Source organism: Centroberyx affinis, unplaced genomic scaffold (assembly GCF_046629955.1).
Source record: "Centroberyx affinis isolate AG114_WGS23_722 - 3 ecotype Tasmania unplaced genomic scaffold, CSIRO-AGI_Caff_v1 ptg000715l_1, whole genome shotgun sequence".
Taxonomy (NCBI): Eukaryota; Metazoa; Chordata; class Actinopteri; order Beryciformes; family Berycidae; genus Centroberyx; species Centroberyx affinis.
The window spans coordinates 179,274-194,035 of NW_027279332.1; the positions used below are offsets into that span (position 1 = coordinate 179,274).

Here is a 14,762-nt window from a genome sequence, read left to right on the forward strand (position 1 = left end):
TGCCATTTTAACACAATCAAGCTGTGTGCCGATTCCTAATTTAAACACTATCCACTAAAAAATACTTTTGCTATGGGGAGATTTTTTGTTATTTCCAATCAGAGGCACTCGAATGCATGACAAGTCTGTGTTGGAAAAAGGAGCTTTACGAGGAGAACTTGAAGGCAGCATTAGTCACGGCTGAGGTCATCCGCTAGCGAAGAGCATGCGCAGTAGGTGGAGGTCTGGGAGTGTCTGAGCGGCTCTTTAGACATGAATCCAACCCGCAGTCACTGAAGCCAAGAGCATCTGCATGAACAATGAACTGTCCGACTTGAAGAATATGATTCGGAGAAATGGAGCTGAACTGAGTGAGTTCACCGAATGAGGAGAGTCGGGGAAATGGGATTGTATCGCGACATCACTGATTTGCTGGATATCTACAGTGTGAATGACCTCTGGGATAACGGTACTGGGAATTAGTGATCTCTAATACTTTGTCATTTGCAGAGTCAATCCTCTTATAGAGTCAGATAGCCTAACGTTATATCCTAGGGGATAGTTGTGTTTAGATATTGCACTTACACATTCACAATATCTACATTAGAATAGGCTGCACATCTCAAGGCTTAGTTGAAATCACCTTATTGTCTTAGTTTATTTTTTACTTGAATAGCCTATTGCTATATAGCCTATAATACAGTTCACATTATAGTGTTCTTCCGAAGTGCCACACAAGATCTGCAAAATTACCTTACCTTCTTATTGCTATTTTTGTAGCTCAGACCAATTTACTGAAATCATTAGAGAGCATTTTCAGCTGAGATCCACTGTTGCTTCAACTACCAAAAGAGAAGTGGATTTTCATTACAGTGTCATCTTTTCCTTAAACACACCACTGCATTTGACTTTCAAGGCTTTGCAAAGCCACTGGCGGCATATGCTGTCGGATGTCATGAGCTGGTCATCTGCTGTGGGAGCCTTCTTAAACCCGCAAGCAGATTAGCAGTGAAAGGGCAAGGCGTCTGTCAGGACATTTCTGTGCCAGGACTCTGTTGGCTGCCTTGTGGAGGAGGGATGCTGAGGGCCACCGCCGGCTCAGTGGAGGAGAGGGACGAGGAGCAGGAAGATGAAGGCGAAGAAGAGCTGAGGGATGGAGGGGTGCCCTTCTTCGTGAACAGGGGAGGCCTGCCGGTGGATGAGGAGACTTGGGAGAGGATGTGGCGCCATGTGGCCCGAATTCACCCCAACGGTGAAGCTCTGGGGAAGGAGATCCGGGGTGCCACTGACCTGCCCAAGGTGAGGCGTTGTCCTTTCAATGCACCAAACACCATGTATCAGTATGCCATGTGTGCACAGTATCAGGCAACAGAACTCCAATAATCATGTTACATTTCTGCCTTTATATAAATTGTTACATAATTGATTGATTATCCGTGGCAAGAGTGGTTGGCTCAGTACCTTCACTTCGCACTATCCATGTGAAACTTACACATACTGGAGAAGCAATTCACACCCTTGTGTTATGGGTGAAAGTTGTTACACACAGTGCTATTGTGCGATCCCACATGATTGTCAGAAATACAGGAGGCCATGTGCGTCTCATGATATCTACCTAAATGCACTGTAAACTATTTTTCCAGTGACTTTGTCTATTCCGCTGACTGCATTAGTAGAACATGATGAATGGTCAGTCCTCAGCCTCCTCCTACTGCGATGAAGCGATATGAGCCAATCTGCAGCTTTGTCAAATCACACATTTGCATGCTGCAGGATCCTGTTGTGTTAGATGCAGGAGAAAACGGTGCTTATGTTCTCCTCACAAGGAACGGTATCATACGTTCAATTAATGCGATTCTCGTGAGACCGGCTGCAGAACAATTAAGATACTCTTGCCGTCAGTTGTACTGAATGGAGAGGAGCCTGGAGGTCGAACAAGGGGACATTCTCCAGCTGCAGTGAATATAGGGATTGTATGACGCTAATGCAGTTGTTTGTGTCCTCTGTCCCACAGATTCCAATACCGAGTGTGCCTACATACCAACCTACCACCGCTATCCCACAGCGCCTGGAAGCCATACAGAAATACATCAGGGATTTGCAGTATCCTTTGACTGACATGGTACAACCAGCTTGTTAGCGGGTGATGCCAATGACTAGCTGACCATTAAATGTACTTGAGGGAGTCTATTTAGACGTCTGGGAAGGTAAATCCTTGCTAATTGTTGGAAATACATTTTTTAAACGCTGTATGATTTGTTTGCCGTTCACTGTAACATGTGCTACTGCCTCAAGCACCATGGATAATTCATAACTGATCTCACACAAATTTGAAACACATAGCAGTGCAAGAGAAATAGCCAGTATAATACTTTCAGACTGCCTTTTACTCACCTGACCGAGGGTTTTGGCACAGATTGATAAATATGGGCCAAACATCAGAAAGTAGGCCAGTCTAGATGCTATATTCTATATAAAGCATAAACATTATTTCCAGTCAGGCCAGGAACTCATCCATAATTAACCAACAACCTATGAATATCACAAAGCACTCTAAGTAGTTGTCTCCTCTCCTCACTGCATGCAGCAGAGCATTCTGCAAAGCTCCAAAACAGTCTCACATTGCTCCACCTTCTCTGTATCATGTGATGAACTTAACAGCATCGTGCAGGTACAATCACACCGGAACACAGTTTTTTGAGATTAAGAAGAGCCGGCCTCTTACTGCGTAAGAAACCTTTCTTTTTGATCCCAGCCTGACTGTCAGCCTTTGTTCTTGGTTTGTTCTTTGATGTTTCTCGGTGGATGGTCTGTGTTTGAAACAGTAAAAGTCACGTAAATGTCACAGAATAAGATTGAGAGACTCAGAGGGCTGTGTGGCAGCAGACACAGGACATCAATAAGAGTGTTTGTTGATTTCCTCCGGTCCGGCCTGTGCTGCTGATGTCTGATGGGAACCGTATATGTAGATCAGTTATATTTCTGGTGCACACGAGGGCTTTGTGAGTAAGAACTAATGTCGAGGCTTAACAGGATCTGTCTTGCCAGCAGACGCCTGGAACGCACTTTTACTGACCTCACTTTATTAGATTTAGTAGCAGAGATTTTATTTCGATGGCTCATGGAAAATCTTCGTTTTGCTTGTCTGCATGAAATCAGTAACAGTGTGTTCGTGTCATTTCTGTTGCACTCTGTAATGTATTAATGTCTTCTAACAAAAATATTAAAAGTTGTACTCTCATTCAAATGTTCTGTGCAGGTTGATGGACATTGCTAAGGAGATGACACGGGAGGCTCTACCAATCAAATGTCTGGAGGCCGTGATCCTGGGGATGTATCTTTTTATTTACACGCTGTGATGATTTGAATTGGTAATGTGATGTGTTTTGCGTCATTATCACTCGTCATTTCATTGCAATGATTGTAAACACTCTGGCAGCTTTTTTACAATGCTTTACTTTCGAAGAGTTGTGTTTATCCCACAGAAGTGGTTGGCTAATGGGATGATAGTGTGCTTTTTGGCAGAGTTATTGGATACTGTCTTTCCAAATTTTTCTCAAGACATTGCCTAATCTAGCAGAACAAAATAGCCTAGGATGCTCCAAGTGGTGTGGCAACATTGGCATGACAGGGGCAGCCAAGCCTTCATTGATTAGATTGGACTTTCTTGCCAACAACACAGTCTTCCAAACATTGTCAGTTGTATCACTGTGGCATTAGAGTACATTGGTCTGTTGTTTGTTTTTGTTTTTGTTTATGTTATGACCTTCTGGGTATGTTGCATTTAGGATTATACGACCAGAGTAGAATGACATCAAGACTTAAGAGCGAGGGATCGTATGTCCGTTTCCTTGACCCAGCATGCGGCAGTTACCTCACCAACAACATGCCAGGTGTGGAGCGCTTCCCCCTCAGCTTTAAGACTCAGTTCTCAGGGAACCACTTCCACCACATCGTGCTGGGAGTTCACAGCGGGGGGCGCTTCGGCGCGCTGGGCATCAGCCGCAGGGAGGACCTCATGTTCAAGCCCCTGGAGTTCCGAACGCTGATGGACCTGGTGCAGGAATTTGACGGGGCGTACCGGGGCTACTGGCACACCCTGCGCAAGGTCAAGATCGGCCAGTATGTGTCCCACGACCCTCACAGCGTGGAGCAGATAGAATGGAAACACTCCATACTGGATGTAGATAAACTGTCCAAGGAGGAACTTCGGAGGGAGCTGGAAAGACACACTCGAGACATGAGGCTGAAGGTACAGTATGGCAGCTCGGACAAAGAGTGCAAGCAATCAGGAAGGATGCGCTGACAGGGAGTTTCATAACCACTCAGTATGGATACTCTCCAGTCACTGAAGTAGAATTCCTATCCTGGTATTTAAAGCTACAGTATGCGACTTTTCACCTTGAGGGTGGAAGTGTATTGTTAGTCCCACCCTCCTCACCCTCAGCTGTCTACCTTGAAATGGCATCTGGAAAACCACCACAGGCGTTAAAGAAGCAGACGGTGAATGCAGGCAATCTATAATAAAATGAATGCTAATGTTCACCATGTTTTTAAATGGGTTCTTGTTTGCTGCATGTTTAGCTTTACTGTTCTTTCCTTTCTACCATTGTTGTTGTTGCTATGACTTTCCTGTGCTGTAGCTGCTAGCCTCATCTTGATAGCCACAACCCAACTCACTGCTGGCCGTACCCATACGACACACCCAGAGCAAATGGTTTATGCCCCAAAACGTCCGAACATCATTGAAAAGCCAATCTCAGGCAAACGGGAAGATTTAGGCTTGTACATACCTGGTCACAGACACAGACTGATAATGTATAATATATCTAATTTATTTATTGTCATTTTAACGTGAAAACAGTTGCATATTGTAGCTTTAAGTTCCACACTATGCAGCCAACAACAGTAGGCTACACATTTCTGAAATCTTAGTGGTGTAAAATTAAATTGGGATGCATCTGATCTTTATTTTAGAAATAATGGGGAAAAAAATGTGATAACTATGATTGTCCTCAGCAGATGGAATGTCCTTCTTAATAACTTTAGATTTGTACTTTACTTCTACTGTTCCTTCATGCACGGTGACATGGAGTTGACCCGCTGTTTGAGGAGCTGTTGTTCTCAAATGATGATCTCTCATCACCTCTCATTCCTAACAGTAATGAAAGCAGCCTTGATGCTGCGCTCTGTGTATAATAAAACTAATGTGATGGCTTAGCTCTGCTCTGCTGTGCTTCATGCATGGCTGGCTCTCTCCATCAATGGCTGATCTTTTACACAGAGCGCTCTCCGCTGTTGGCCGGACACACAATCACATTAAAGACGTGGACAGATTCCACCATTAACACTCTGCCTCCTCCTGTACAGCGAGGCCGTGAGCAGTTAAACTCACCACTGTGATGCTTTTAAGTAATTGAAAATGGGATTACGTTTTTTGTGTGTTTATCCATCCCCGTCCTGACAAAATGCCCTTGGGTGTTCAGTTTGCCACAACTGTTTAGCCAAAGAGATTCCACTTAGAAGTAATGTGAACTGTTTTTCTTGCAGATTGGAAAGCCTGCACCTCCCTCTCCCACCAAAGACAGGAGAAACAGCATGGGTTCACCCCTCAGAGGCCCAGGCAGCCCCATACGCAGGATCAGCCGCATTGAGAGACGGTATGATTTATTATTTATTTATTCTCTGTGAAATCTTTGAGCTCATTGGAAAATCCCATGATGTGAGGCAAAGAGGAACTGGTTAAACTAGTCACAATTTCCTTCATGGGGGAGTTATTCTGTATGTCTCATATTTGTGTGTTTGTTTGTTACAGTCCCTCTGGAGAGAAGAAGGTTTTGGAACAGAAACCGTCCGGAGACCTGAACGGATATCAGATTCGAGTCTGAAGAGGTTTTTCAGTTTGCCTGTGAAGTTACGAGACTTGTTAACAAGGGTACCAGACACTTGTGTCGTGTGCCCATTGATTTATTGTATGTTTCAGGCCTAATCCATTGTACAGATTGACCTGTTCAGAGGCTCTGTTGTTGAATAGGTCACCAGCAACTTTTTCCACCCAAGACAAACGGATCATTCAGCTGCTCTGTTTCTATATTGTTACAAAGCTTTTCTGGAGCGGAGTGTGGAAAGTGATTGGTGCTCGCAATATTTCCAAATTCTGAAAGGGGTCAAAAACCTACTAATTTGTAAACATTTTTAAATAATAATGCAGAGTTTTGCTAACGATATACAATGTGAAATATGACTCTTCTCCAAAGCTGAGCAAGACAACCACTTAATGTAAATGTGCTACTGGACATATCATAGGTTTCCATGGTGTCATGATGTTCTCCAAAAGAACCGTGTTGAGGCTTGTGTGCAATTTGTATTGTCATGTTGTACTGTAAGTGCGAAAAATACATGTAATGTAATTTTAAACCTTAGGCTCTGCTGGGCAGCAACTGCTTATGTAGTGACTAGTTTGCAAACCACTACCCTTGTGCCTTGTATGAAGACTCAAAGAGAAGAAAAAAAAGACTAGCTGCAGAAATAGCTGGAGTTTTATTTCCAATTAATTATTCCCATTGCCTAACTAAACATACAGCAGTGCAATCTCTGCTCTCCCAAATAGCCATGAAATAAACAGTAGGCCTATGTATGACACATTTTTGTTATCTAATACACAGCGGTTAGCATGTTTAGCATGCTATTTACTGTATTTAGATGATGGTTGAATATGGGGTAATATACAATATACATAAGTATATTTTATGAGCATGAAAGTGTATCTGATGAGAGACTTTATGAGAAACAGGACACTGAGTTACTCCGGCTACTGAACAGGAAAACTTTCACTTTCAAAACTTTCAACTGAGACGGTTGTCAAGGTGATTAATGGCGATGCAGCTGTCTGACCTCTGCATTTTCTGTACAAGTCCCTCTGCCTTGTAGGGAGATACTGACAAGTCAGTTTTTATATATAACTGCTTTATATATGACATTGTTTCTTACTTTTATTTGTAGCAGTTATTCACTAGCCTTAAGTGGTATCCTAGCAACTGATTTCCATTTTAGCCAAGATGTCAAGAAATTTGTTTACAGCACTTTTGTATTTTTTAATTGGAGATTGTCATTTTATACCTCCAGTGTTGATGATCACCAGTAGACCACTTAATATTTACCATGCACTGTTCTCAATATGTTGCCACAGTCAACAGTTTTGCGTGTAGATGTTGTCCGTTTTCATTTCAGTGTTCTAAAACACAATTTTTTGTACCAAAAGATTGTTGATCTCCAGTATCACAATAAAGACTCACTATGGATGTGGCAATAAGATGTTCTTTTCTTCTCCTGCGATCAAATATCATGATGGTAAAGAGATGAGTTAATGAGTTCATGGTTATGGATTTGATTACCTTGAGCATATTTGAGTAGCCTACTTCCTCTTAAGAGATCCGTAAAACAAAATGGACACAATGGTAATGTGAGATCAATAGATACAGTGTAGTCAAATGATGCTGTGGGGTCAGCTGGGGCACAGGACCGGTCCTCCTGCCAACCAAGAACTCAAACTGAACCCAGGGTGCTGTCAGCTGAGGGGCCGCCTCTGGCACCGAGACAGACCACGAAGAGAGCGGACCAAGGAGATCTCCAAACACTATCCCTGCTAAGTGTACACAAAGAAAACTTGACGCCAGCAACACTATAAAAGGCATTAAGGCTCGGTGTGCTGCTGGGACTCGCAGTAAAACAGTGAACAAAAACATCTCGTCAAACCAAGTGGGACAGTTCCATCTAGTTTGGCATAAATCACACCGATTCCTCCTTTTCAGAACAATATGTAAGGGGGAAATGTAATGTAAAATACATGTAAAGCTTTATGACATTTGAAATCAATGTTGAAAATAAATGCCGCTGACAGTGTGTGCCTGTATTATTCCATTCATCATATATAATAGTTCTTTGGGGGTTTGCCAGGTTTTGCTGCAGTGTTATAGATCATACTAGTCAGTTGTGCTATGCTGGCTGTGTCTGTGCTGATGACCAGGGATCCTCTACACACAATTAAGTCCAGTGGATCCCTCACTGGATGGTATTTCACAGCACAGCAATCTGCTAATGAGGCTTCACTACCGATAAGTCTGCCAACATGACAGCCTTCATATTCTCAGTGAAGGCTGGGCTGCAGTGGCTGCTGCGTTCCCTGAAAACCAGTCAGCAATAAACATGGAGAAACATTAGGTTGATGATGCAGCTCTGGAACTGCTGCTTCATGAACATGAGTCTTGGTTAGTACTATAAAATAACCTTAGTATGTATTATTGTAAAGAAATGAGTTGAGAGTGGGGTGATTTAAGTGAAGGGTCTTAAAATGAGGGTTGGTCTGTATTGTCTGGGTAAGAGATGGGAGCTGGAAGAAGCCATGAGGAAGATAAACAATTCCTCATCTTCCACTCTGCTGGATTCCACATCAGAAACACACCTTCTTCTGCACAGTTTATATGATATAGAAACAGAAGGCATAGTGGCCTATTTCGAAAAAACCTACTGACCCATTTCCTTTGCCTGTGTGGGTTTGATGCCACGGGGGGAATACAGCTGCACACGACCCGATTCCTCCGTACATGAACTTTTACAACTCACTAGTAATGGGTAAATATGGCAAAATACTGGCATCGGTTTTGGAATGGGGAGGAAAACAGTTTTACACAGCATACTCAAGAGCCCATTGAAAAGAGTGAGAGTGAAATAAGGAGTCTTACTGATGACAAACGCCTCAGCTGACACTCCACTCTATAGTGTACACATACTCAAAGCCCCCCGACTGAGACCCATCATGCATGAACACTCTCCACTATCTAAATTAATTATTCATTCATGCATCACCCACTCACACGCATGCACAGACCCACACACACACAGACATCTTCTCCCTGACAAACTGAGTGCCACAGTGGAGTGGGATGGGACGAGTAGTGCCAACATTTAGGTCACAGTCTCCACACTGGGCCAAGCAGGATAAACAAAGAGCTAGACATGAACTGGAGGATTAAAAAGGTATTTGAGGCATATCACTTGCTAAATCAGAAATCCAGGAAATGACAACAAATGAGGTTGTCGTTTCAAACCTGAGGCATGCTTTTTTCCTCCATGCAGTATTGTGGAACAGTGGGAACAAAGGCATGAAGGAGTCACAAATTAAATCAAAATATTTACTCAATATTTCTACCATCTGAAAAAATAGAACTGACCCATAAACAGAGAACTCGTAATTCTCATGATCACAAAATTAAGTTTAAAATAAATTAAAATATGATACAGCAATCAGTTGTCAACGGCAAAGTAAACAGGTCAGTGCATTATCACATCAATAAAAAGTAAGCAATCGCTACATTCTTTTCTCGGTATGAACCATTACAGCACCAATCACAAAATTTTAAGTCCTATCGCAGCATTTATCTAATAAAAACCACTTGGAACAGGACTGAATATTGGCATGTTTTTTCTTTTTTTTGGCACTTTTGAACAAAAATATTAAGCTGACCTCCCATTCAGTTTGAAATTTGGGATGATCCGTTTCCAGGATGGAGCTCCAAGTAACGGTATCCATACTAACAAAAAAAACAACAAAAAACAAACAAATAACAACGAAAAAAGCATCATGCAACACTCAGGTCCAGCTGGAATTTAGCCAGAAGACTGAGATGGTCAGAGGGGAATATGTGATTGGGCAATCCGTTCATTGACCAAAGGTCCGCCTCTGATAGGAGGGAGAGACGACCAATCAGCTTCAGACCTCCACTCACCAGGTGGCCAGCTGAAAAAAACATAAAATAAAAAAAGTCATTATGACAGAAGCAAATTCATAGTTCTGTTCGATTCCTAGTGGGCAGTAACATCGGCCAACTTCATTACAAGTCCCCATACCTTTATGATCAGAGGTGGAGTCGTGTTTCGGGGAGTAGAAGATGTAGTCGACTGTAGCTCCCACTTCAGAGTGCAGGGTCGTGACCTCCGAGTGGCCAGAGCCTGGGAGAATGTGTGTGTAGGCCGACTGCAGGTCCAACCCATGACTGACGGTGTGTCTGAACCTGTAACACAAAATTAACTACTATCAGATTACCATTTCTATTTCCATTTCATTTACACTTTTTACTTTCCATTTCCATCTTATTTAAGCCATTATTCCACCTCACCGAGTGTGTTCTTTTTTTGTCCATGTTCATATGTGACATGAGACAAGGTCAGGTGAATGTACGGGGGGTCAATACTGCATTTATTCTTCTTTATTAAATCAGCTTTTAGTATAGCGTCATGTTCTTTATTATGTCTCAATTATGTTGCTGCTGTGACAACTGAATTTCCATCTGGATAAATAAAGTACCTATTTGCCTATCTATCTATCTATCCATCAATCTATCTATTTATGTATGTGGAGGCAATACAGTACATTATATCTAACAGTAAGAAGCAGTAAGAGTTGACAATATGCCTGTTTAACAGGAATATGGGACATAAAAAATTAGCTGAACTGACCTTTGAACCTTTGGCTGATTTTCCCTGGAAGCCTCTGTAGAAAGAAAAAACAGAGATTTCTGAACCATCGTGACAAGTTGGGTTTTTGTAAGTGGCAGAGCAACTCAATCTAAGTTACACTGTGGTTTCTGCAGTATGTTCCAGTTGAGTGACCTCACCTGGTGTGATGTCAGTGACGCCCGGGATCAGCTCCATGTCCAGGGGACGGACGCATGCGGCCGGACAGAAGCGCAGCCGCCGCAGGAAGTCATGGTTGTACTGACGCTTCCCTACGCAGGAAGGACAGATATAAGACGGGAAGTGGAGTGTTAAATCATCACACTACAGCGGGAAACGGTGTGAGGAGGAAACGTTATTTCCCAAAGAGAAGAGACGAAACACAATAGACTGAATTTCAGTAAATGAACCTAAAATGAACTTTACAAAAATAAATACTGGTACATACCCAACACTGGGAACAAAACACAGTGACACTTCAATCGCTGACCTGATTGCTGCCTCTGGCTCTCAAACGTCTCCTTGCCAGCGGTGTACTGGCAGTTGTCTGTGATTCCCAGAGAGCTGGGCCACAGGGGGGCAAACAGTCTGTGATAGGCTTTGTGTGACAGATCCTCTTGACCTGATATCTGACGCACATAGAGAACACACACACGGTTACAGGCGTAACTACTGCAAACATCACGGCATAACAACTAGATAGTTTCCGGTCAGTATGCCAAGCATTGATTGTGGACAGTGAAGTGTTGGACTTCTCACCATCCAGGCTCCTAGACCGCGGTAGACCAACTGGCCGGTGGTGATCAGCTGGTACAGAGGCATGTTCGGGACGGAGTTGAAGTCCCCACACAAGACGACGTTGCAGCGTTCCCCTCTGGCCTCGCAGGACTTCATCACGCTGTCGATCTCAGCTAGCACTATGGCTAACTGAGCCAGCTTCACATCGCCCCTCCTGGGGTTGAAGAGCAGGTGGGTGTTGGCCACACAGAGGGGCGGGCCCTTCGCCTTGACCTCTGACCCCTGGGTGACGACCGGCTGAAGCAGCAGGACGACGCCCACGTTGTCCCGGTCCAGCAGCTCCGTCTCGGGCCTGAAGAACTCCAGCAGGCTGACCGACCGCTCGGAGAAGCGGTCGCCGCGGTAACAGGTCACGCAGCCGTCTGTCTTGGTCCCTGTTCGCCGTTTGTACACACAGGTGTAGCCTGGCGTCAAGGCGCAAGAGTGAAACGTCAATATACAGAATGTTTTTGTCATATTGTCCCCCCCAAGTGATACCAACATTTTACATGCCTGTTCCACTATATTTTCATATGCCCTCCTCCCCCTGTTTTGAACTCTTCTTTTCTTGTGTAACCTTGTTTATGTGTCTTTATCTTGATTTTAGAAAAGTGCTACACAAATTATGTTACCAATATTATTATTATTATTATTATTATTATTATTACAACATTAAACACTGCCAAGATATCAGCAGTGACAGTACAGACTTTGGCCTACCCATCTCAAGCAGGACTGGATGCAGGTGTTCATTGTAGTGGTTCTCCTGGACTTCCTGAAGACACAGAATCTACACATGGGATACAAACACAACTCTTTACTTTCTTTACTGGACACCTAAAGATGAGCATGAAAACAACTGTACTTGCAATAGCTAGTTTAAATGTCTGAAAAAGATGAATGTATACTCCATTTGAAAACAATTGGCTTTTGGCTCACATCTGGTGCCCATTTCAGGATTTCCTCCAAGATGAGGGGGCAGCGGTAGCTCCACTCCAACACTTCCTGGGAGCAGTGTGTGTAAAGCCCCTGGTTGGCCTCCAGGAGGTCCTGGGCTAGGATGTTGTAGGACATGACGGTAAAGTCGAAAAAGGCCGTTTTGTCCGGGCAGAAGCTCTGGAAAGGCTCCGCTGCAGTGGAGCTCTCACCCCCCTCCTCCCACACTCTCCACATCACTGGGAGGAAGACAAGCACAAGTCTGAGCAAATGAAGTGCTGGGAAAAGTGTAAACAAACATACAATCTCACTAGAGAGGAAACGCTGTAGTACAAAATAACTGACTGAGCGGATATATGAAAATGAATTGGGAATCAAATCGAAACACTGATGGTGATTACATATTTCCATGGCAGTTAATGCATTACATACAGGGTTCCCACACCTTTTCACTGATGAAATTCCAAAACTTTTCCATGACTTCTCCATGACCCCTTTTCAGTTTTCCATGACCAAATTTTACTGAGACTGGAATAAAAAAGTAACCAACAACTACACTAACTTTGAGAATTAGTTTGTTTTTCACTTTAAAATCAAGGATTATAATAATAGTTTAACAAATCAACAAAGCACACAGCAACCAACAATAAAATACAATTTCATGACTTTTCCAAAGCTTTTCTCCAGTCCACATTTTTCACAACTTCTCCACGACTGGAAAATACAATTTTAAATTTTCAAGAGTTTTCCATGTTTTCCAGGAGTGTGGAAATCCTGCCTGTACATATTAAAAAATCTCAAATATCCCACTAAAGTGATTCTCACCTTCGAAGGCCAGTGTTGGCTGTAATGGGTTGTAGTAGCTGACGGGAGGGAACTGCCACAGTGGGCACTGCACTACGTCCGCCAGGCCGGGGCCTGCAGGGAAGTGCCAGCCAGCTTGTGAAGACTGTACCAGGCTGTCTTCAGAATGAGGGTCCGACAGAAGGGAGACCAGATCCAGCTTAGGGCCGCTTGCCCCAGCAAGCATTTCATCAGTATCAGCAATTATGTATTCATCCCAGCTCTCAGTTGCTGAAGCTGCTGCTTGATCTGGAGTTACTGACTCTTCCATGCTGGGTATGTATCTTTCTCCCTCCATTGGACAGGTGGTTTCTGCTATGCCGTCTTCAACTGACAGACACTGTAGTTGTTTACATAGATCTTGTGCTGGACTGATCTTCTCAGTAGGTGCAATAGTTCCATCCTCCATGTTTTGCTTCATATGCAACTCCTCTAGTTGGATAGTTATTTCCTGGTCTTCTTCCTTAGGAGCTTCCACTTTGTCTTTTTGCTTTCCATCACTCATCTCTGCTTCTTTCTCCTCCACTGCACCCTGCACCTCACTCTTCTTTAATATTGGCTCGTTCTTAGTTTCCTCATGCGGGAGGACGGCCTTCAGCTGTTGTTTATCCATGTCAGGCCTTGTATCGGCTTCCTTTCCTGGGCCAGCTTGCTCCTTCATCCCTTCTCCGGTTTGTCCTCTCGGCCCGCTGCTTGAGCTGAGCCGGTGGTCCAGCAGGGTTGTCTGAGACTGGGTGAACCTCCTGGCTGGGACACCACCACCATCCCACACTGCCTTGCCATTAACCACTGCAGAAGGGAGACCCTTCTTTGAGGCCTCTGCGTGAGAGAAGACAGTTGTGCATTAATTCATTCGTCAAGTTAAAACACTACTTCCTTTCGTCTCTGAGATACTGAGACATTTTACCTACATTATGATAACCACTGTAAAGTGCCACATGTTTATCAGTCCGACTAACCAAAAACTACACAACAAAACATTCACACGTGGTGACGTTCTGACGTCATGAGGAGCGTCTAAACTTGATAGCTGAGGAGTTGACCACATGTCATGTGCAAGCTAAATACAATATTGTCAATGCGTTACCACAGAAATATTAGCTCATATTGTGCAACCAGAAGCAATATCTTACATTGGGCATAAAGACAAGCTGAAATCACCCACCAAACACTCGCTCTACAAATGCCAAGCCAATCTGAACTGCTCGGTCAGCAGCTAATATTAGCTAGCGTTAGCTACTGACTTCTGGACAGCTGTTCAGAGGAATTGCGCACATAGAAATAAGTTAACCGAACGTTTCTCAACCGACTCTGACACCTTGCGACTCTGTCACGTTTGCAATGGGGAAGTGAAATTTACCTGAAGATCGATTTGTGAAGTACCGAGATAATGGGTAAAGCCCATAAAAGAGCAGGCTGCCAATCATGTTTCTTCTGCTGGACTTTGCGCATGCGCGTTTTGGGGGGAAATTGGTGGGGTGGGGGTTATAAGGGTCCCTCTCCTTATTTTAGGATTTGTTTTCTATTTTCTTTTATCTGAGATGAAACTATGAAAACAGAAGTGGACTATATCATATGTTAACATATCCTATATTATAGTTCTAACCCTAACTCTGTCCCATACTGTACAATACTGTACTCCAAACCCTACCATATAACATACTGTAACATGCTATACTTTGCTTGGGATGCTAAACACACAGTTTTAACCATAG

General features: G+C 43.5%; 2 protein-coding genes across 2 annotated transcripts; one reads left to right on the forward strand and one right to left on the reverse strand.

The window, feature by feature from the left end:
- Positions 1-1,056: 1,056 nt before the first annotated feature.
- Positions 1,057-5,867, forward strand: vash1 (vasohibin 1). Its single transcript, XM_071519595.1, has 7 exons — positions 1,057-1,278; positions 1,994-2,082; positions 2,651-2,707; positions 3,239-3,313; positions 3,850-4,231; positions 5,530-5,639; positions 5,795-5,867. Exons 1-7 carry the CDS (start codon positions 1,057-1,059, stop codon positions 5,865-5,867), a joined length of 1,008 nt encoding a protein of 335 aa, XP_071375696.1.
- A 3,414-nt stretch (positions 5,868-9,281) lies between these two features.
- On the reverse strand, positions 9,282-14,476 carry angel1 (angel homolog 1 (Drosophila)). Its single transcript, XM_071519569.1, has 10 exons — positions 14,408-14,476; positions 13,030-13,866; positions 12,208-12,443; positions 11,989-12,058; positions 11,251-11,693; positions 10,931-11,120; positions 10,653-10,784; positions 10,495-10,528; positions 9,886-10,049; positions 9,282-9,775 (listed from the first exon to the last, which is right to left on the reverse strand). Exons 1-10 carry the CDS (start codon positions 14,472-14,474, stop codon positions 9,618-9,620), a joined length of 2,331 nt encoding a protein of 776 aa, XP_071375670.1. The 5' UTR covers positions 14,475-14,476; the 3' UTR covers positions 9,282-9,617.
- Positions 14,477-14,762: the final 286 nt, after the last annotated feature.

What these genes read in the sequence shown, in the direction of transcription:
- vash1 (XM_071519595.1), top strand. Translation starts at nt 1,057, where the DNA reads ATGCTGAGGGCCACCGCCGGCTCAGTGGAGGAGAGGGACGAGGAGCAG. An exon ending in GTGCCACTGACCTGCCCAAG is followed by an intron (nt 1,279 to 1,993) that starts GTGAGGCGTTGT and finishes TCTGTCCCACAG; the next exon opens with ATTCCAATACCGAGTGTGCC. An exon ending in AAGAGCCGGCCTCTTACTGC is followed by an intron (nt 2,708 to 3,238) that starts GTAAGAAACCTT and finishes TGTTCTGTGCAG; the next exon opens with GTTGATGGACATTGCTAAGG.
- angel1 (XM_071519569.1), bottom strand. Translation starts at nt 14,474, where the DNA reads ATGATTGGCAGCCTGCTCTTTTATGGGCTTTACCCATTATCTCGGTAC. An exon ending in GCGGTCTAGGAGCCTGGATG is followed by an intron (nt 11,121 to 11,250) that starts GTGAGAAGTCCA and finishes TATGTGCGTCAG; the next exon opens with ATATCAGGTCAAGAGGATCT. An exon ending in CGTCACTGACATCACACCAG is followed by an intron (nt 10,529 to 10,652) that starts GTGAGGTCACTC and finishes TTCTTTCTACAG; the next exon opens with AGGCTTCCAGGGAAAATCAG.